Raw genomic sequence first — 21,288 nt, 5'->3', positions numbered from 1 at the left:
GCACAACTTGTAGGAAAGTGGCAGAAAAGTAAATTGTTAAGTATATACCCCAACTCTGTCTTAAGTGGTATATTAATTTAGAAACAGAGAGTAAAAGTGACATTACTTGCTACTATAGGAAAACTAAGTTCTTTTTTATTATTTAAGATCATAGAAGACAAAAATTTCCTCTCTAAAATATGCACCTCTGAACAACTTTTAGGCCACATACAATTTATTACCACAAGCTCCTAGGAAAAATAAACCATTCAAAGTCTGTTGAAGCAGAAAGATTCCCTTGAGGTAGTGAAATGCTGCAGCATTCATCAGTTAAACAGTAGGACTACGCTTAAAGTGCAAGTACTTGAATGTCAGGGAAAGTATCCTGGAGCCTGAACTATACCTTACAATTCGTCAGGTTGGTTAATTTCTGTTCTCCACCCATTGGAGCAATCTGTGTCAACATTAAGGCAGTCAAAACAAGAAAATTGCATGTCTATATATACTTCTAAAAACGTTTTTAAAAGGAAATGTTCATGTAATGACTGTGAATTCACATTCCATGTAAAAGCAAATGGGATTTTAGTTCAATCTAGCAACCAAAAAGATTGCTGTCTGCTCTTGTCTCCTAATCAACAACCACCAACACGAATATTGTTGGTGCTGACCAGGAGGAAGGGAAGGAAACAAATAGACTTGAGGACTGATTACATTTTACTTTAGAGAAAATGGTTAATAAGGATACATTACTGGGAGAAGATTGCTACTGGTTTTCCTTAATGGAAAACCAGTAGCAATGGTTAGTAGTAGGTAGTATGGTTAGTAGTGGGTAGACAAGAGAAGGTAATTTACAACAGTTGCAGCACTGCACCTTTTAAGTAGCATTCAATCAGGAAATAAAAATAGCAGGGCAAGGCAAGAAACTATAGGGGCAGCCCTGTGAGCACCTGCCATGAGCAGAAACCCACTGAGAAGCAGAGGGTCAGGGAGCACCAGAGCAGTTCTGTCTTGCAAGGCTCATCATCAGCCCTGGTATGACAACAGCATCACCACCAAGCCACCCCGTGTCTTCTCTCAACCTCATCCAGCTTATGGACAATTATGGACAAGGGCTTTGATGACATCCTCTCCCCTTCAATCTCCCAAGCGTAAGAACTCCAGTTGCAGAAGAGAAAGTCTGACCTCACATCTACACACCAGGGGCACATTCCTTTAGAGAACTTGTCAACTCTTACACAGCTTAGCTTTCTTCAACTTTCCCTGTTAACTCATAATTTTATACAAAATATGACAGCTGATTAAACTTAGAAGGGAGCTTTGATTATTACTGACTTGCATATACTGCTGTACAGAACTTAATTCTTAATAAGTTCAAAAGACTGTATGTTATGGTGCATATATTTAAAAGAAACTGGAAGAAACAGCATGCATCCATAGAATCACTTTCAAATGCTCCTTTCAGGATTGAGGCTTAACAACATGTTTCTGTAATAAGACAGTAAGTCTCCTCAGACACCATACTTAATACTACGCCAATAAAAATTCAGCAGATACAAAGGATTGTCTTGTCTGATAACATATCATATAACATATCAGTACTGAAATCATCTCAGTACTCACTTGAGATTGAAATGACACTACTATTTAAATGACAGGAAGGTGCTGATATTTACAGGTCATATCTTATGAAGTCTTACTAAAATAAAACTTCTATCATCTTCTGTTCTTCTGCTGGGAAAAATAGGACACACAGCAACACATGGGAACTCTTCCTGTTGTTTTACCAGTCCTGAGGTCCCTTTCCATACTGAAGTCTACACTTAGCTAGTGGTATCTCTCAGAAGAGATCAAGTACAAATTCATAGTCCTACAAACCCATCCTCAAGGTAACATGAACACAGACCATTACTAACATATAGTCACATCACAAAGGTCCAAACACATTATTAAACTAGCATGCACACTATTTGAAAGTGCAGGCTGTGCACCTGAAATATTATCTTTTATATACATAGTTTTATATATACACACATATCTATGTATATATAATACTGCACATTTAGCTATTGTTTTAAAAAGCACAACAAAACTTTAATGCTCTGAAAACTGTGCATTCTTAACACACAAAATGCAGTAACATCAACTTAATCATGGAAGAGTACATATAGATTGCCTATTATGAAATCAAGACAGCAGCAGGCATTCCTTGAAGATTTCATACTCTTACAGGAAAAATAACAGTAATAAATCTGCTTCTTCAAAATATTTTGCTTTAGAATTAACAAAAGGTAGCCAAAATGTGGCCTGTGTAACTCAAAGAGACACAGAGCTGAAGTTAAGTTGCCAAAGAGGTAAAACTAAAGTAATGGGGTATCATAGGACTGAATTAGTTTCAATAACAAAGAGGATGAAGAACAACAGCTGGACACATCCATAAACATCATCAGCAACACATCACTAACACAAAACCAGTCGTGGACATAGACCCAAAGGGCTACTGAGTCCCTCCCCCGTCCTCATGGCAGGATCAACTTTTACTTGTGTAGTGCGAATGCACATTGGCATAACTTGCTCTGAAAGTTGTCCCCCAGCACCCTGCTCCTTACCATTCAAAGGTCCCTTATCTGAACACCCAAGCCTGACCCCAATCTCCCTTTTCATGGTGACCCTTTATCATACCTGGCACAGACACGAAGCACAGGTACCCGCTCCTTACCTGCAGCAGCCTTGCCCAGCATCAGGGCTGACTGATCCTGAGCACCCTTCCCACCCCTTTAGTAACCCCTGTAGCAAGGACAAGACCAGCAACATCACTTGCGTTCACTGGCAACCTTGGAAAAAAAAAAATCTCAAGGATTGGTGTTTTGTTGTTGCTGCTGTTAAATTACTACTTTTCCCACTAAAATATTTACAGTAATCCATCATCAGTTGGGGTTCATTTGGATCAGTTTTCTATTATCACATCTGCCTCAGAGTGGGGGAAAGTAAGTGCTAGCCTGTTAATTACCAGGCTACTTGAAAATTCTCAACTATGCTGTGCTGAATGCGCTATATTTAAACATGTGCGGAGCATACAGTATACAGGAGGACCTGAGACTGTACAAGCCTGTGGAGCAATATACTAAGCATCAGCATGCCCACATGCGTAGGAATACTAAAGAATAAACGCAGTCCTACCTAACCAAGCAACAATGTACCAAATAAGATGAAGGTACATGTACTGTGCTGGTGACAGAACAAGCTTTTCTAGCCTCATATGTGCTTCACCCTGCCAAAAGCAGGGTTATAAGCAAAAACATTGCTTATAATGAGATTAAGAGCCTAGTTCTCATTTGCTAAAGCCTAGTTCACATTGATTTTTACTCTTTTTGTAGTGCCACAATTTTACTCGAGAACAGAAGAGCAACAGACCCCAATATTTTGAAAAACATTACTTTAAGTCCATCAAATGTTATACCTCCTAGATCATAAAAAGTAAGAGGTGAATCTAGGCAAAGGAATGATTTTAAGGCTGAAGGGGATTAGAGGATTATAGTAGTTAGGCACCTGCTGGGCTTGCAATGTCCTTGAAGGGCTCGTAGCCTATATTTTCCTGGGGAATGAGAGATGAAGAGAGTTTTTTCAATATACCTCCATCTAATCCAAGGAACATACTTTTGCAAACCACAGATCAGCTTAATAGCTACCTGCTCATTTACTGTTGCATCGGTGAGCCCCATTTCCGACTAGCATCAACAATATGGTAGAAGACAACCAAACCAACACAGCAAACACAAAAAACAAAATCCTAAAGTGATCTAGACTAATTTCACTAAATAATCCTGCTGAACACCCATCAGATAGGAAATCATTTTCAGCCTTGACTTACCTGAAATTTGATAATACTCATGAATATTTCATAAAACTACTGTCATTTAAACACAAGAGCAGGCAGAATGCTTTGGCCTTTGTCCCAGTAAATGGAGACAGTACCTGATTTTGCTGAACAGCACTTCTGTGTGCCAGACAGCAGGGCCACCAGCTCCAGCACTGCCTACGTTGGGTCACAGCAGCCACCTCCAATGCTTCTAGAAACTTGACGTTTCCACCCTGATGTCCACTCCAAGCCTAATCAATACTGCGGTGTTACCAGCCTGCTGCTACATAATCTGGGTGAAGTAAAAGGAATCTGGGCCTTTACTGTCCCTGAAAAGCTGTGAATTATCCAACTTCCCTCAATTAAAATCCTGAAACAGAGGAGTTAGAAGCCAACTCATAGATGCCATCTCATCTTTCACAGATAAAAGCAACACTGTGTAAGTAGTAAGAGCTGAATACCTCTGATTTAAGTATTATCTAATTGCTTTCATTTCATGCACATTTCCTCTGTGTGAAGCCTGCTGTTACAAAGAACTATGTTCTGCCAATTAATCCTCAGAATAAAATTTAAAGTACAAATAAGCAAACAAAGAAAACAACATTAAAGTCTGCCCATGCCAACAAATGCTCATACAATTCTAACACACATCCTCTATTTAAAATAAGCAGTATGATCCATGTTCTTCCCTGCAGGCCCAAGTGATAGTATTATGAAAAAGAAAAATAACCCACAGCACAATTAACCAATCCCATAACATGGAGTTATATACACAACATGGAACACATTCTCTCCTACGCGTATCTGTGGTATTATCCAACAACAGATAATTATTGTTTATAATTTTAACATTGAAATAAGCAGTGATGCAAAAAACTCTGAATTTAGGTAAAAGTTTTCTCAAGTATTTACTCTGTTCTTCAGCTTTATACCCAAACTACTTTTAGTGTTGACTTTCGTCTTACAAACATGCAAAATTAGCAACAGCAAAGAAAGTGAAGTTTAATTTGTATGTGAAATACAAACTATCCAATAGATCCACCATGCAAAGGCAGTACCTTCCATCCAAGCTATTTCTCAAGCAACTTTAGCACAAGTTTGGATTTTACAGGAAAAATCTGTTAATAGAGTACCTGTCTAGAAGGAAGCGCAGGGGAAGTTGAACCTACAGATGACGGAGGACAGGCAGCAGCTGAATCATGAGATGGAAGGCAAGAGGGAGTTGGGGGCTGAGAATGGGATAAGCCTTTAGTAGGTAGCTTACTCTGTGTAGAGCAGAAACAGAGAAGAGTTATGTAACAGAGAGTGACATTAGCACAGGTTAAGACAGTAATTTCACAGTCATGCACCAAAAAAAAATAAAAATAAAAAAAATAGATAATGACGACAATTTTCCACTGTTCTTTACTTCTTCATAGTGAGGAGCCATGGAAATCATCATGGCAAAACTTTCACATCAAATAGAATTACTGTACTCAATTTTCTTGCAGGCAGCAAGGTAATGTAGTGCTGGGAGAAAGCACAACAAAACTAAATGCCAAATTTTGCTGACTGAGAACTACTGCTTACCAGTTCCTTAGAAACTGCAAGCTACTTACACTTACACGCAACACGAGGCCTCACCAGAGCTCGTCCCCCTGTACTCAGCTCTGGTGAGGCTGCACCTCGAGTACTGTGTTCAGTTTTGGGCCCCTCGCTACAAGAAGGACATCGAGGTGCTTGAGCAGGTGCAGAGAAGGGCAACGAAGCTGGTGAGGGGCCTGGAGAACAAATCCTAGGAGGAGCGGCTGAGGGAGCTGGGCTTGTTCAGCCTGGAGAAGAGGAGGCTCAGGGGCGACCTTATCGCTCTCTATAGGTACCTCAAGGGAGGCTGTAGCGAGGTGGGGGTTGGCCTGTTCTCCCACGTGCCTGGTGACAGGACGAGGGGGAATGGGCTTAAGTTGAGCCAGGGGAGTTTTAGGTTAGATGTTAGGAAGAACTTCCTTACTGAAAGGGTTGTGAGGCACTGGAACAGGCTGCCCAGGGAAGTGGTGGAGTCACCATCCCTGGAAGTCTTCAAAAGACATTTAGATGTAGAGCTTAGGGATATGGTTTAGTGGGGACTGCTAGCGTTAGGTCAGAGGTTGGACTCGATGATCTTGAGGTCTCTTCCAACCTAGAAATTCTGTGATTCTATGTGGTGTATTTTAAGACATTTCCCTTATACAGAAGTACTCTGACTAGTTTTATGATTTAGATTGTGTTTTACCTCAATTAAATTATGCAATAATATTTAAAAGCTTTTTAGCAGTTTTCAGTGGAATCCAAATTACTCTTCAGATCTACCCAGAATGAAAGGAAAATTAAAAACAAAACCATGGCAATCATTTTCCCCCAAGGATTCTCAAATATATCTTCTAACTCAGCAATTCTGCAGGTGCAAAACCTAATATTCACCTTTGGAAACTCCATGCATCCAAACATTGAGGCAAGATGTGCCGCTTTCTCTTTAATGTTCTTTTTATGGAATTCTCTACTTGCTATGGTCTGAGCTCTTTTCTGCAGTAAGAGAGCAGGAAAGAGAGCAGGAAAGAGAGCAGGAAAGAGAGCAGGAAAGAGAGCAGGAAAGAGAGGGAGATTTCAGTCAATGTTATACATCTCACCAGAATACAGCAAGTATGCAAGAAGCATTTTTATTGTCTTAATATAACCTAAAAATCAACAGAGAAAATGCCAGCATATGCAGGGCAAATACAGTATACAGATTAATATATGTGGTTAAGAGAGAGAAAGGAAAAGAATTTGCTTGTCACCTGTTTCATTTTTTCCTCCAGGTTCTGAAGACGCTCAAGCACTCCAGAGAGTACAAATGCAGCGGAACAGGCAGATGCAAGATTTTCAGAGGTTTCTGACAGACTGGGCTGGGTATCTGTTTTTTCTACAGTCTTTGGTCTCCTGGCCATATGATGAGAACCATTTAAAGACTGTTTGGGTTCCCTGACCTCGTGTTCAGTTCTAGCTACCACCTGAAACTGGGAAACACTTGAAGTGAAAAAAATAATCTGCTTTCTGCACTACCATGCAGTATATTCAGCTTTTAAGGAAGCTTCCAAAAGCGCAGCACAGTCATGCACGGAACAAGAAATGAAATGTTCTCCTGGATCTCATAGCACTCTCTCCACACTATCTACTGCAAGTGTACTACTCATGTCCATGCACTGAAATACATTGGTGCTACATAAATTATGAAGGTCTTCACATCCTTCTTGAGTTTTGCCTCAGTTTTTAATGAATAACTCCAGACAGCATTAGTGGAGAAGAACGTGACAACATCTTATTCTAGCGTTTTGTTTGTTTTTAAAGCAAAGTTCTGTTTTAGCATCATATCTACCTGAAACTGGTCAATCAAATTGTAAAAATACCAACAGTAGTCCCTGGCATAATCCTTGATCTAGTGTAGCATGAGTCAAGATATAATGCTTTTCAGATTTGAAGCACTTTCTGAGGAGCTCAGAATGGGTCTCTGAATTTTTATCTTTATATGATATATTTTTTGAAGTAAATAAAACAGCCAAACCAGTTCAGCTTTGTTAAATTCAGTCTTAAAAATAACCTTCCAGTTGTTTTTTTCATGACAGTTTTCTACTTCATCCCATCGGTCCAAAATCTTCGGAATTAAAATTAAGAAAAACTAATTCTAATCAACTTGCAGTGTGCTCTTGACATTACAGAACAGCACATCTGCCTTTAAAATAATTCTCAAACAGTTCACAAATATGCAGTTTTCATCAAGCTGACCTGGAGATTTCTACATACAATACAAATGCAAGAGTGGTCTGTGGCAAAATTAGAAGACCACTACAGAATATTTACAGTAATTCAAAAATTGTAGTTTAAGGTGAATATCAATATTATTTGATATAAAGATTGCTTGCTTTAGAAATGCTAAGAGAAAAATTAAAGTTCTCAAAAATTTTGCCCCGGGTATATGATGCTGCACAATGAAGTAGAAAACCTGGGCATTAATATGAGATTTTCCAATGCTCAAGCCTTTAGCTTAGCCATTTTTCCAGTTTTCTTAGAGTGGAAAACTCCCTTTGCCTTATCATTCATTACAACAGCACAAAGCATCAAGTACACACACAGAAAATTGTCAGCTATTGCTGTACTTTTCTTGCACACTAAACGCAACTTGGATACTAGATGTGATAACATGGAGATCAACACCTCTAGGTTTTTATGGTTCTTTCTATGCACCTACTGATTCTTGCAAATATTTTTCTCACCTGGTTAAGCAGGTATAAAAATCTTTAATGGTTTTTAAGCCTAAACTTTAATGCAGTTTTCACAATTCTCAGCTAAATGTATCTGTTAACTCTGCAGATCATATCCAATTATCATTTTATAGATTCTGTAATTACACAATAACATTGGGTTCCCAGCAGTAAGAGGAATGATATGATTGTGAGGTGTTATCTACATGAGTTCCTACCTGCCTTTTTGGTTGAGGTGAAAGAAGACTTGGATCCTTAGGTTTAGCAAAGCGAGGATTAACAGGAGAATCAGAAGAGACCAGGGCTGGTCTATCTATTTGCTCCTTGTAAAGCATTTTTAAATTATGAAGACAGAGTGGAGAAAAAAGAAAGACGGTAAATAGGATTCTAAGATCTTCTGAGGCAGAAAGAAATAAAAGCTGCTTTTAAAGAAACAGTATTATAGAACTCAATCAACATGCTTTGCAGATTTTTGTCCCCTACTCATTTTTATTAACCCTTTTACCATCAAAGATATACTTAAAATTCAAAAAATTCAGTGTTCATAGAGAGGCTATGATCAAAAGGTAATAATGCAACAAGGTTTCCTTGAACAAGCAAAGTTCTACTCAGTTATGACATGCACAAATCTCAGAGCAAAGAGAAGTAGCTGGAAAGAGTGCAAACAGCAATGGTTCCTAGACTGGGAAAGTCACTTGACATCTGTAAAGCCTACACCTTTTGAGGACTTAAGAATGTAAACAAAGAAAATCATACAAGCACAAAGAATTAAGAAAGCCACCACCTTTGACAAAACTTTGACACCTTGCAAATCCTTCCTTCAGATCTTTCAGGTGAGAGATCTGAATTCGTTTGATTTACCAAGCCATCTCACTGGCTAAAGTGTGATTTGGGGATTACCATTGTTACCATGACAGCACAGGATGATTTTAAAACACCGCCAGCATTAACAACAAACTATGAAAGTGCTGTGAAATATTCAGACATATTCTACTATGCCTTCCTTAGGAATGGAAATAAAAGCTGTACATATCTTCCAAAAGATTAGGCTCCCTTCCTATGCTTTCTTTAAATGTTCTACAGAGAAAGAGTCTGCAGGGTATTTGGTTACCTTTACTCACAAAGCACAGAAAGAAAAAAAATGTTATTCTGTAATATCACATACAGCCAACAGACTCCTACACCAAGGAGAAATTCTACAGACTGGTTTACAAGAGATTTCCAGTCTCTGCAATTCCACATGATATTACTATGCACTATAATATAGCATATTGAAATGCAATGATCTATATATTAGTTATATTTGTTCCCACAAAATTAAGAGGAATACCCTTTAATTAGCATAAAGAATTAAAAACAAGGAAAGAAAACCCTATCCAAACATCTAACAGATCCACTTCCCTCCACCCCACCCCCCCGAGATCTGCATCCCATTCACAAGGAGAGACTACAGCATAATTTCAGAAATGACTTATTTTCATCTATGACCTACCTGCCTCCGAAAAATTGTATTTGGAGCATTCTCTTCAAACTTGGCCAACAGCTGAGTTGCCATTGATTTAACCTTATTCTGGTTCATTCCTTCTTTACTATCATTCTGTTCTTTCCCAGCACTTGTCGCTTGGCTTGAAAAGCCTGAAGCCTGCAAGAAAAATGTTTTTCCTCAGGTTTACCTATGACACTCGTAAAGAGAGAAAATGACATCCTTATAAGCCAATGATGAGAGGAAATATAGTCCATAGCATATTAAAAATGACACTGCTTAGCATGCAAAATTCACTGAAAAAATATTTTCTTTGGCCCCAGAGCACAGTAAAAAGGGAACACGCATCAGTACTAGGGATGACAAAGCAGAGAGTCAAAAAGGTAACTAAATCAGAGAGAGTGGACAGAAAATACAAACTCTTTAAACAGAAATTGTTCAAATAATTGAGTTGGGAGGAATAAAACAAACACACCTATACCTTAAACATTCTTGGGTCAGAAAGAAAACTGGTGTGACTGACATAATGCTCTTATCTCTGCGAAATGACTTCAGTAAGTTTAGCTTGTTTTCCACACAGAGAACAGTGCATTCAAAGTTTGAAGGTGACAGACTTTTTGTTCCTACCAAGCACAAGAGACCAAGCCCCAGTTCCCCAACTTCTGCTGCCTCCTCAGCACTGGTGCTTATCAAAGAACTGGATATGTGTTGACACGGCTCAGGCTCAGCACTAACCTCCTCAAAGGCACCAAAATGACCTTTTCGACGTCTTTTGTTAGTCTCATTTTCTTCTGTTTTCCCTTCAACCTGAAACAGTAAAGCACAACTAAGTATATGCATTACTATAACAGCTACCAAATTTATTCAATCCTTTCTTTCCCAGGCATTAGCTCCACAAGCAGGCAAGTGTGGTCTTGTGGTCTGGCCTCTGTTAAATACCATGACCATGGGTAAGCAGTGCCAGTGCACCCCTCATTAGGTCCCCCAGCTCAGGAGGATTGCTCCTTGCACAAGAAGCCCTGCTCGCAGTAGTCATGTATGTAACAGCAGCCCTGACTGGGAGCTCCTATTGGGCTCTGCTAGGGAAAATCTTACACATTGTTCAACAGAGGACCTGCAAACCTATTTTTGCCTATTCCTCCTGCAAGCCTATGTTTGCCTATTCCTCCTTAAGTACTGATGACTTTGTAACTCATAAAGCATTAGCACACACTTGAAGAAAAAGGCATTTGAGCATCAGTTATTCTGTGAATTTTAATCTACACTACATTGGTTTCCAGATAAATATGGCAATCCAAGACGACTCACTCTTCCACTATAGCTCTGCATCTTTTTCAACTGCATGCAGACCATGTTTTCATAGTGCAAATGTGTCCCTTTTTTTGGAGCAATTGTTGTCTGCCTCAAACATCTATCTCCCTTGCAGGGTTCTCCTTCCCAACTCTGGTTTTACACAGTAGTACTTAAGCAAGCAAACAGCCTATTTTGTGCTCAAGCTATGCATGAAGCTATGCATGTATGCTGTCATTTTACTGGAAATTACACAAACAAACAATATTTCACACTCAGTTTGCATGAACTTGCAAAATAGTCAATACTTAAAAATTTGTGTCTTTTCTCATTAAATTCAGTCTTTAAGGGACAGCACAATTTATGTAGTTATGACATGGGGGCTTTTTGTCTTGTAAATGTCATGTTAGTTTATATTTTATGAACAATAAACACATTCCGCTTATTTGAATTTGCCCACATTGCAGCTCAATGATTGCTCAGCGAATTAAAACAAACAAACAAAAAAAGAATAAGGAGACAAAGAGCAAAGAATACAGGCTTTCTTTTTACATATACACATTTATAATAAATCATTATGCAGTGAATAGAAGTAATCTCAAACCTATTTTGGGCAAGCACTGAAAGAATCAAAGGACAATATTTTGACTACTTCGTATGCTTTGGTATACTGCCTTTCAAGCACCAGCTCTCAGTAATCCAGTTTTACACTACCTATAATCATTAGTCTACCAAGAAAAAGTGAACAGCAGAACAGCACAATGTATTCTGCATAATAATCTGTACCACATAAAAGCAGAGTTTGTCTAAGTGAATGAAGTAAACCAGATGTTGCCTTTCAGAAGCAACATAAAAAGACTTTTATTAACTTACTTACAAAGAAGTGAAAAACAAAGCAATTTAATTGCCTAGCAGAACTCCAAGAAAGAGGATCGTGCCCTTTGTTGTGTAAACACCTTGATTCATTTCTTAGTCTGGAGCACAGGAAATCTCAGTTCCTTGCAAACTCTGCTGACACTGGTAGGAAAATGGAAAACATCAACGAGACCTTCAGAGGCTGCCAGGAGCTGCTACTGCCACACCAGCTCCAGCCTCTGCTTCCTGGTCTTTCACCAGCCGCACGCAGATAAGGATCCCCTGTCTAGCCAGATAAAAGAACGAACTGTATGGTGCAGAGAGTTCAGTAAGTGACACACGACACTATGTTACCCCATGTGGGTTTGGACTTTTCACAATACACAAATGCTCTCCTACTATCATACCTGGACAGCGCTCAACACCACTCTCTGCAGGGCAAAGAACCACAACACCACAGCCACACTTTAACTCAAGCAGTTGCTTTCCAAGGAGCCTCATTTCCCAGATAGTTTATGACGGTTATCTCCTTTGCAAATCTCTGTCCCAACTTGAGCAGTGTACTTCTTGCCAAGCTTCATGTCCCGCCCATGACGAGGCTGCAAATCCTCATATAAAGTAAGCGGCCTTGATAGTCTCACTCCCCAAGCTGATTTGCAAAATATTGCTTCCCCTTCTCCTTTCAAGCCCATCAGGCAAATCACATCATGCTTTCATGTAGTGCCAAGAACTATACCTCCTGTTATGAGACAAGGCATATTTCATGACAGGAGGTTAGTCAGAGGGCTGTATGCCTTAGTAATGGAAAGCTTTCCCCATTACCAGAAGTCTATTTACTTCTGCAAATAACTGAGAGAAAAATAACAATATTGTGGTCACAAAAAAAAAAAAAAAGTTTTTCTTCTAAAGAAGTCACCCACAAGAAAATGCAATGTTTATTTTGCCTATTTAGTTTCTCACTGCTTGGTTAGCTGGGAAACATGTCACTTTGTTTTGTGTGTATGTGGGTGGCAGGGAAAAGTTATTTCCTCACAAGGATATATGAGGTTACTGGGCAGCTGACTGTCCACTGGTTTTGAAAATATGTTTGGGGATGGAAAAAATTTGAGATGTAAATTAACTCTAGGAAATATCTGGAAATTCTCAAGTAGTTTTTCAGACGATTGAGAAGAACAAAAAAAAACAACAAAAAAAATCAATCCACATTTCTACTACAACTGAAAAGGTAGGATAGCAACAAATTTAAAAAGCAACATATTAAAAACATTGAGACATGTAGTACATACATGTACACCTGTAAGGACACCAAACACAAAGACAAGTAGGAAAATTGTATTTCTGCAGGCAAAAATTAAGAGTATTTGCACTGGCAAATACTGAGTGAAGGAAACAAAAAAAAAAGACAACCACCACCAACCAACCAACCAACCACCACCACCAAAACCAACTAATTTAATTTCTACATATCCCAGGAAACTCGAAACCTGGAACAGTTTTGCATTAAGTTGTATTTCAGAAAACATGGAAGTTAAATTCATTCTGGTGGAGGAGTATGGGCTGCTGTCTAACTCGTGTTGGTTAATCTGCATCAGTTGGATTAGAGCAGTCTCAGAGAGACACTGCTGCCTCAGAGCCAAGTTTTGCAGACACTCCCCATTTAAAATGAAGTTAAAATGAAGGTAGGTTTGGCTGTGAAAGCGAAGTCCCTCCTTAAGGTCTCCCTTCAGCAGAGGCCCAAGTTAATGAATAGACAGAGGGTGAAAGTTTGTTACTGAATAATTTCATTACAGTAACTTTTAAATTAAATCATACAAAACTTTTGAAGTTATAATCCATTCAGAAATACAAAAACAATACTCCCACTGCACGCAATCCTATGTCAGACAGTATTAATTCCAGTCTCCATACCCCTTCAAAGCCCTGTAGTCTTTAATTACAACATGTACAGGCATGGATGTGTTTCATACAGGGACATAAACAGGGCATGTCAATAAGTTTTCATTAATATATGACAAGGAGAGAAAAGTATATGGGTATGTATGAATAGATCATTATCTTGGTCATGTTAGTCAGTCTTGCCCACTGTTTGTCACTCTCGCAGGCTTTACATTTATATGAAGGGTTTGAAGGGCTCTATTTATATAGAGGGGTTTGAAGGGCTCTCAATAGCCATACCCAGGGAACTTGCAGACCTTCTTCCAAAACGACCAAAAACAAAAATCCAACCATCCACACAACAAAATATAAAACTTAGCATCTAGCATTACACAAAACCTCCCAAAATGCCTTTTGAAAAAATTCCAGAAAGAAAATACAAGAGACAATACAGGTAAGAGAGCCAAGATCTCCAACATTTTAAATTGAAAACTGCAATTTATAAACACACCAAATAAAACATCCTCCTCCCCTTCCTTTCATTTTTGCTGAAGAAAATTAACATGGAGAATTAATATGATTTCTCCCCAAGTACACACAAATTCTCACTGAGATTAAGAAACTTGCATTTACAGAGAATGCTTAACTGTGTTTATTATTAATGCTTCAGCAGTTTGACACTGACAATAATTCAGTTCTATCATTACAAACACCATAATGACTGAGTATTCGTGTGTTACTTTAGATTACTCTGGAATCTTATTTTACTTTTTTTTTTTTTTTTTTTTTTTTTTTTTTAATATGAGCACAAAATCTCCTTCTACGGGTCTTTTAATACTAGGATATATAATCACCCCTTGTTTCTGAACCTGAAAGTTTATTTTCATCTCTTAAAAAGACAGAAAGATATAGGGCAAGTCTTTCTTCACAGCTTACCTTTGGTACTCGTTTTCTTGGTAAAGTTAAATTGATGTAATTATTAAAGATGAAGTTTGATGATTTTGCTGAACAAAGATCATTATTTTCTCCATTTTGCTTGTCACCGGCTTCTGTTCAGAAAAAAAAAATCATACAAGGTGTGGGGTGACTTTTTAAAAGAGGAAGAGAAATGCCAAGGAATGGGCATGACTTAGGCAGTCATCCTTACAAGAGGAGGACTCTTAATGACCTGATATATTAACTTAATGATTTCAAGCAAGAGTTATCTAACTGCTTCTGTTCTCTGAAACCACCAACAGCCTCCAAAACCCTGTTCTCCCATCAAGTTTTTCCCCTCTTTCCTTTTCTAAGGGCAAGGTAACTATTGCAGACACATTCACGTGCCAGAATCACTCGGCTGGGAAGGGGCTCTTGGCTCAGAAGCAGTGCCTGTGAGCAGCCTGTATGAAGTGCTCCCATTCCCCGTACCTGGGAGAACTCAGAGCTATCTGGATTCAGCTTACCTACTGCCCGCAGAGGTGTGCCCCTGAACAGCTCGTAAAACTTGGAGAGGTACATGACCATACTGAGCTTGTCAGGCTCCCCGGCTGATCCCACTTCCTTCCCTGTAGTCACAGGGGGGATCCCAAACTCCCGCTCAGCAACATCAAATGCCAGTTGGTTGTTTTTGACAACGTCTTCTTCGTTCAGAGCATCAAAGTCTCTGTAGGGAGAACACACTTGCATCAGTGGCCGTTTGCTGCCTGCTGCCCTTAGAAACACAAAGCACTTCCTTGTGTGTTGGAGGGGTGCAGGACAGCACCACAGGAGAGGGCATGGTCATTTCACCAGGTCAAAGCTACAGAGTCTAAAAGTAACAGAATCAATATGAGTTTTCTAATGAAAACGCCTAGCTTTGCCAGAAGTGTCATTTAAAGGCTATTTCACAGGACAGGATTTTGACGTAGTCTCAGAAAAAAAAGGACTCCTTTATTTATGAAAAAACGCAATTCTTCCTCCGAAGTGCTAATAAACCTCTTTACTCTCCAAATACAGCTGTGCTACTACAGATTTCACCTGTTAGCAATTGGTTCTTCAGTTTTTATTAGTTTTATGAAGCACCAAAAGCCACGAGTAGTAAATTTACTCCAGCATTTTAGAAAACAAACGTGATATACACTTGTGCATGCACACAAACACAGGCACTACATTTCTTTTTAAGGCGTTACACACACAGTTTGAACGAGGAGCTCCTGTCTACGTCAACCAGATTTATTAGTGCACTAAATAAGTGTATCACACATCTGGAACTGCACTACCCATTCTCGAATACATTTTCTATGGGACTTATTCTCAGACTCCAATCCCTTGAATGACTTCCAAAATTCATGATTAAAATACACACGTGAATAAAGTACAAAGCTCCAGGCAGGGTAGTTTCTCTCTCCTCATAAGGAGTGTGAGCTTTTGAACCCCCCAAAGAATCTGTCTTCCTACCACCCCTCAAGGCCTGCTTCTGGAGCCAGGGAGTGCAGGCAGCCCTCTGCCCCAGCGCTGCCTCCTGCAGAGCCAGCCTGGCTCTCATCTGGCCATGTCCTTCAGCAGTCCTGTCTAAAACAAAAAGCCAATGAGACCAGACACAATGTTAATAAAACAGCAGGTTGTCTGTTAGCTCAGGAAGATAAATCTATCATCTTTCTAGAGAGCAGTGCTTAAAAGGCATACTTTCCACACACAAAGATCAGTTTGCTTTCTACACTCTGTCTTCTGTGGCAACAAAACCATTCATAATCCTCATTTTTTAAAAATAACCTGAGGCAAAACAAAAACAACCAAGAAAATTTTCTTACAAGGCTAGCACGTCCTCTGGCAAAGCTATACAAAGAAGTACCCTGGGCATCATTCCTTTTTTTTTTTTTTCCACCCATCCCACACACTATCACACCTCATAAAAAGAGTTCAATAATTTCTTTCATTTATCCACTGTAAAGGGAGGCTGACAGTAACTCATCCACAAGTTCTAAATCTGTGGGTGACTAACCCACATAGGAAAGCAAGAAAATGCATCCAGTGAATTTTGGAGACCCAGGACAGGACAGAAGAGTGACCTCACTATAGATACCATCAAGCAGGCCCAGTAACCCACTGCCAGCAATGGCCATTCCTGCCATCTGTTACACACCAACCCTCTTGTATCTAACTGAAAAGCCTTGTAAAATATTCATATACATGAAGTCAGACCTTGTAGAGTGAGACCCCCTGAATCACAGTAAAAAGGCAGATGCTAGCACAGGTTCAATCCCTAAAACAGGGAATTTTCAAGGGCCTGCACAGTACTCTTCTGGACAGAGCTGTGCAAAGCTGCCATCTCCCACAACACCTCTGTGGCCCAGGGTTTGCCTACACTACTATTGTTGCAACCACTACAGCTTCTTGAGGACAACTCATTTAAGACTCATCCAGGTATTTTTCTAAGTCCTGACAGTGCCATTATGGCTGTGGTTTTAAGCATACCCTAAAAACCAGTCTTCAGGGACCTAGGAATACAATTCTCACATTCTGCAAGCGTTGCAATTTTTGTTTTAAATAGCCATGTAACTCCCACAAACATGATCAAAAGCCATAAGGTTCAAAGCCTTCCTGTTTTTTTAAAAGCATGTATATTTCATTTTAAATGGCATGAAAGGACATGCACAGAAAAAAAAAAGGCAAAACAAAGCCAACCCCATTTTGCTGTCCCCCAACACTAGTCACGGTGTGCATTCCCTTGCAAAAAAAACAAGCAACAGAAGGAAACGGTAGACTGTCATTGTTGTTCTGGCTGCTCTTACACTATACTTCTTTGAATACTTAATATACGCTACACTTAGCAAAATCTACAGATGCCACTTACATGAGGTCAGGTCTGAAACGATGGATAATTGCACACAGTGCAAGGCCACTTTTCCAGGAGGCAGTCAGGTCTGTGACGTTAACATTACGATACCCTTCTGTCTGTTTCTGACACCAGGTCAACAGCTTGTTAGGCCGAACATCCGACTCTGCAGTTAGTCAAGACGAAACAATTCAATCATTTTTTTATGCTCAGAAAACTCCAAATATTAAGCCACACAAACATGAGATGTCACATACCACGTCTTGAGAGATTCACAGATCTTCTAATGGAGCTTACTCTTTCAAAAGGACATTGCTGTAACTCACTGGTAACAAATAACTGTCTCACCTACAAATAGAAGTGATTTGTAACACAACATCAGAATTGCTGGAGGAAAAAAAGATAATTTATTTCTAGGTTAACTTTATCAACAGATGGATCTGAACTAAGGAGTCTCCCAAAAATCTTGTTTATGCACTACTTGTGGCTTTATATCTCCTGGGAAAAACAAAAACAAACAAACAAAGGCATCTGTGATTTCACAAACAAGCCTTTTAAGCACTGACCTGGTGAGGTCGAACACAGCTTGAGTTCAAGTTTGGGTATCTTGTTCCTGGGTCAATGGTATACTGATCAAAGTTCTTGTTAATATTTTCAGGTGTAGTCTGAGGCAAGAGTCGATAAATGCTTTCTCTTATAAAGAAAAAATATGCAAAAGATAGTGATTATAACATATTTATTATGTTACGAGTATCTTATTTTTTTGCAGTTACCTGAACCTTTATTTTGATTCTGCCAGGACAAGTGCCATGCACTACACATACATGTATAATGCATCCACATCATTTCTTATCCCTGCTCAGCAAGAGAAGGATGCCAGACAGAAAAAGGACAACAAAAAGACGGACTTAGAACTTATACCCATATTTTCCTGAGACAGGAAGAGAGCAAGAAGACCAGAAAGAAAAAAAAAAATTAAAAGGAGGTTACATCATACAGACATCTGCTTTTGCTTTAACCTCCACCCAAGGAGTAACTTCTTTACCACATAACAGCACTAAATCCCATCATTCTGCAACTCCTATAACCACCACAGCCTTTTTTATTATGCTGTTCAATTTTCCATTTGGGACTACACCGTGTTTGAGTCATCCCACAGGATTTTATCTTAAAACTCCTTAAAGAACTGTACTTAGTAATGCTCCTACTTGCATTACCACAACCATGACTTTCTACTCTGTATCTGCCCCTAAAACAGCCTGGGTAGCTACAGGAGAGCAGGGCAGCTGCCATAAGGACTTAAGTCAGCAACTTCAACATCTGACCATGGCCACACCAGGATTACTGGTGTAATTAACAACAGGATTTTGCTCTGTTCAAAATAACATTACACAGAGAAGCTTATGATTTGGCATTACAGCAATTCATCTTTGCCATGTATTTATCAGTCAAAATAAAGAGGGTGCCAATTGCTAAAATGTAAAGTTAAAATCACAGATACCATTTATGAAGGCCATTGGTTTTAAAGTATTTGTTTATACATGTTTCAGGAAAAAACATTTTTTTCTAATTACAAATACAGATGCTGAGATGGTTGACGGATTAGTGCTTGACAAAAAATAGCTTTGATTTTTTCCAGTCAAGTATTGTACTTAATTCTAGTCATTCACAGTTTAAATTAGTGATTTAGGCCCACATCACACACACTGCTCAATCTCTGTATCAGTGTTCAGGAGCTTACAAAACAACAGCCTAGAGCCAATGTAAATTGTTAGTAACCTAAAAGAAAAGATAATTTCAACCCAATGCCATTGCAGGGAAGCAAAATATTTCTCCTATTGGCATTTCATCTTCCACTGCCTTCTACCAACACTACAACTCCTTAAAATGCTATGAAAGCAATAGAGAAGACAAAAGCAGTACTCACCGTTCAGCAAGGATTTCTAACGGGGGTTTTCCTTGAGCCCAGCTCCGCACCATCCATACGGTATCAAAAGCAGCTAAGAAGCCTCTTGCACAGCCAGTACCCATTGGCCAGAAGGGCTGTAAGAAGCATTTACATTTTAATTCCTTATATTTCTTGAGGTCCTATTACAAAAGTAACTTGCCATGTGAATTTGGAGCCTAGGGTTTCATACTGTCTTAGAAAAGCAGCTCAGAAAGAGTTAAAATAAAATCTAATCAACTGTTTTAGTTTTTAGAGGTTTCTCTCCATGTCTTATTTAAGAAAATACTTTAAAAAATATGCTATATTTAAAAACAAATTTCTTTACTTCATAAGGTAAAGGCTGGGAAAAAAAAGACTTGGAATAATCAAAAATCAGTTAAGCTTAAAAAAAAAAAAAGGGGGGGGGAAGGAAGGGAGAATGCCTTTCTTTTCATCTCCTAATTTCGATTTTAATTGATCTTTTCAAACACTTCAGGCTGTCAATGTTAGTAAAAGAAAAAAATAACTATATATATACACACACACATTAGCTGTAACATACACTTTTCACTTCAGAAAGAGAACATATTGAGGCAAAAAGACTGCAGTAAAATTTGGATTAAGTTTTTCCCTCTGATTAACGTCAGGAGAATTATGCCATGCACCCAAGCTGAGGACACACAGCTCATAGTTTTCAGACAGAAATAAAACTTGCATAAAGCAAAAAAGAATCTCAGCCAGAGACTGCCAGCCAAACATTAGTTATGACATGAACTACGGCAAAGAGAAGAGAAAGCCTATTCCAAAGAAGGTACCATTGTTTCAGAACATGTAAGAGAAAATAAAGTTTATTTTGGAAGAAAGACAGAATGGCTAGATTTTAAAAACAGATAAAGGAAAAACACTATTTGGAAGATATCCCTAAATATACCTCAAGTAAACTATCTCCAACAAGCGCCACCAGGAGCTGATGTCTGTGCCTCTCTCTCACCAGTGCAGCATTCTCAGATGCGTACATACAGGTAAAATCAAACATTGCCACATCTGGTTGCCCATAGTGATTAATTGCAAAATCCAAGGATGGCAGCTGGTAGTTGGTTGCAAAGTCAGCAGCTTCTCGGGCATAGGACAGCAAATTGCTCTGGTTCACATTTTCTCCACAGAGGAGCAATTCAGTATCAATATAGTCCTGCAAAACAGAGGCATGCTGAATTAGATACTCCAACTATCCTCTCTGAATTGCAGCACTGAAGTCTCATAGCATAAAAGTGGCAACTGTACATCTCCTGGTATAGAGAACCATGGGAAATTTGTTACCATCTCTGAGAAGTCAGTACACAAACACAGGTTATTGTACTACCCCGAACAGGAACTCTCTATGCCAACATTCAAAAGCACCTTTATTTACAATAAAAGACTATAGAACCTCCCAGCTCCTTGACTACAGGTTATTTTCACAACTTCCATGCTATCAAGAGATGTTATCACCATCACCACAGTGCTTTTTCCTGTGTGTGTGCACCCCATGTATGAAACCACATGGGAGCAGAAATACCTACATACTGATGTAATAACATGCTGGTCTCAGCCTGAAGGCTTGACTTGATGTTTCAGTAACAACAAATTTTAACATGGACTATGGAAGTTTTTCTGCTCTTCTATTTGGGGCTGTTTTTTTTTGTTTGTTTGTTTTTGTTTATTATTTTTTTCCTGACAGTGTGGTAAAGGACCCTGCCTTTACAGGTCATTCTACTTAAAGCCAACAATTATTAATAAGGCAGTTTCTATTACAGCTTAATTGTGGACAAGACCTTAATCACAGGGGTGATGCCACAGAATTGCTATTAGCCCAACTGTCTTTAGGCAGATTGTTTTCTTCACTCACACATGAGTGACTCATGGAAACAACTTGCCAGGCCACAGCCCTTCCTCTCCAAACTCCTCACAACTCTTGTGAAGCTATGCCTACAAGCACCA

General features: G+C 39.1%; 1 protein-coding gene across 22 annotated transcripts in view; it reads right to left on the bottom strand.

Annotated features, from left to right (window-relative positions):
- The window catches only part of MICAL2 (microtubule associated monooxygenase, calponin and LIM domain containing 2), a 162,070-nt gene that overhangs the window by 55,546 nt on the left and 85,236 nt on the right, over positions 1–21,288 (bottom strand). For 13 of the 22 annotated variants that reach the window (XM_082760776.1, XM_082760762.1, XM_082760779.1 and 10 more), the window contains 13 exons: positions 20,243–20,500; positions 19,312–19,427; positions 17,951–18,077; positions 17,642–17,732; positions 17,403–17,550; positions 15,034–15,233; positions 14,528–14,640; positions 10,307–10,378; positions 9,581–9,730; positions 8,307–8,411; positions 6,628–6,846; positions 6,272–6,373; positions 4,969–5,100 (listed from right to left, as the gene is read on the bottom strand). In XM_082760776.1, the coding sequence (XP_082616902.1) occupies positions 4,969–5,100; positions 6,272–6,373; positions 6,628–6,846; positions 8,307–8,411; positions 9,581–9,730; positions 10,307–10,378; positions 14,528–14,640; positions 15,034–15,233; positions 17,403–17,550; positions 17,642–17,732; positions 17,951–18,077; positions 19,312–19,427; positions 20,243–20,500 (1,833 nt within the window). Of the gene's footprint in view, positions 1–4,968; positions 5,101–6,271; positions 6,374–6,627; positions 6,847–8,306; positions 8,412–9,580; positions 9,731–10,306; positions 10,379–14,527; positions 14,641–15,033; positions 15,234–17,402; positions 17,551–17,641; positions 17,733–17,950; positions 18,078–19,311; positions 19,428–20,242; positions 20,501–21,288 lie in introns of those variants that run through there. The other 9 variants (XM_082760768.1, XM_082760769.1, XM_082760775.1 and 6 more) reach the window with 6 other exon arrangements.

The sequence above is a fragment of the Aythya marila genome, assembly GCF_965140915.1.
Source record: "Aythya marila genome assembly, chromosome: 5".
Classification (NCBI taxonomy): Eukaryota; Metazoa; Chordata; class Aves; order Anseriformes; family Anatidae; genus Aythya; species Aythya marila.
This window is presented reverse-complemented; position numbering and strand designations above follow the sequence as displayed.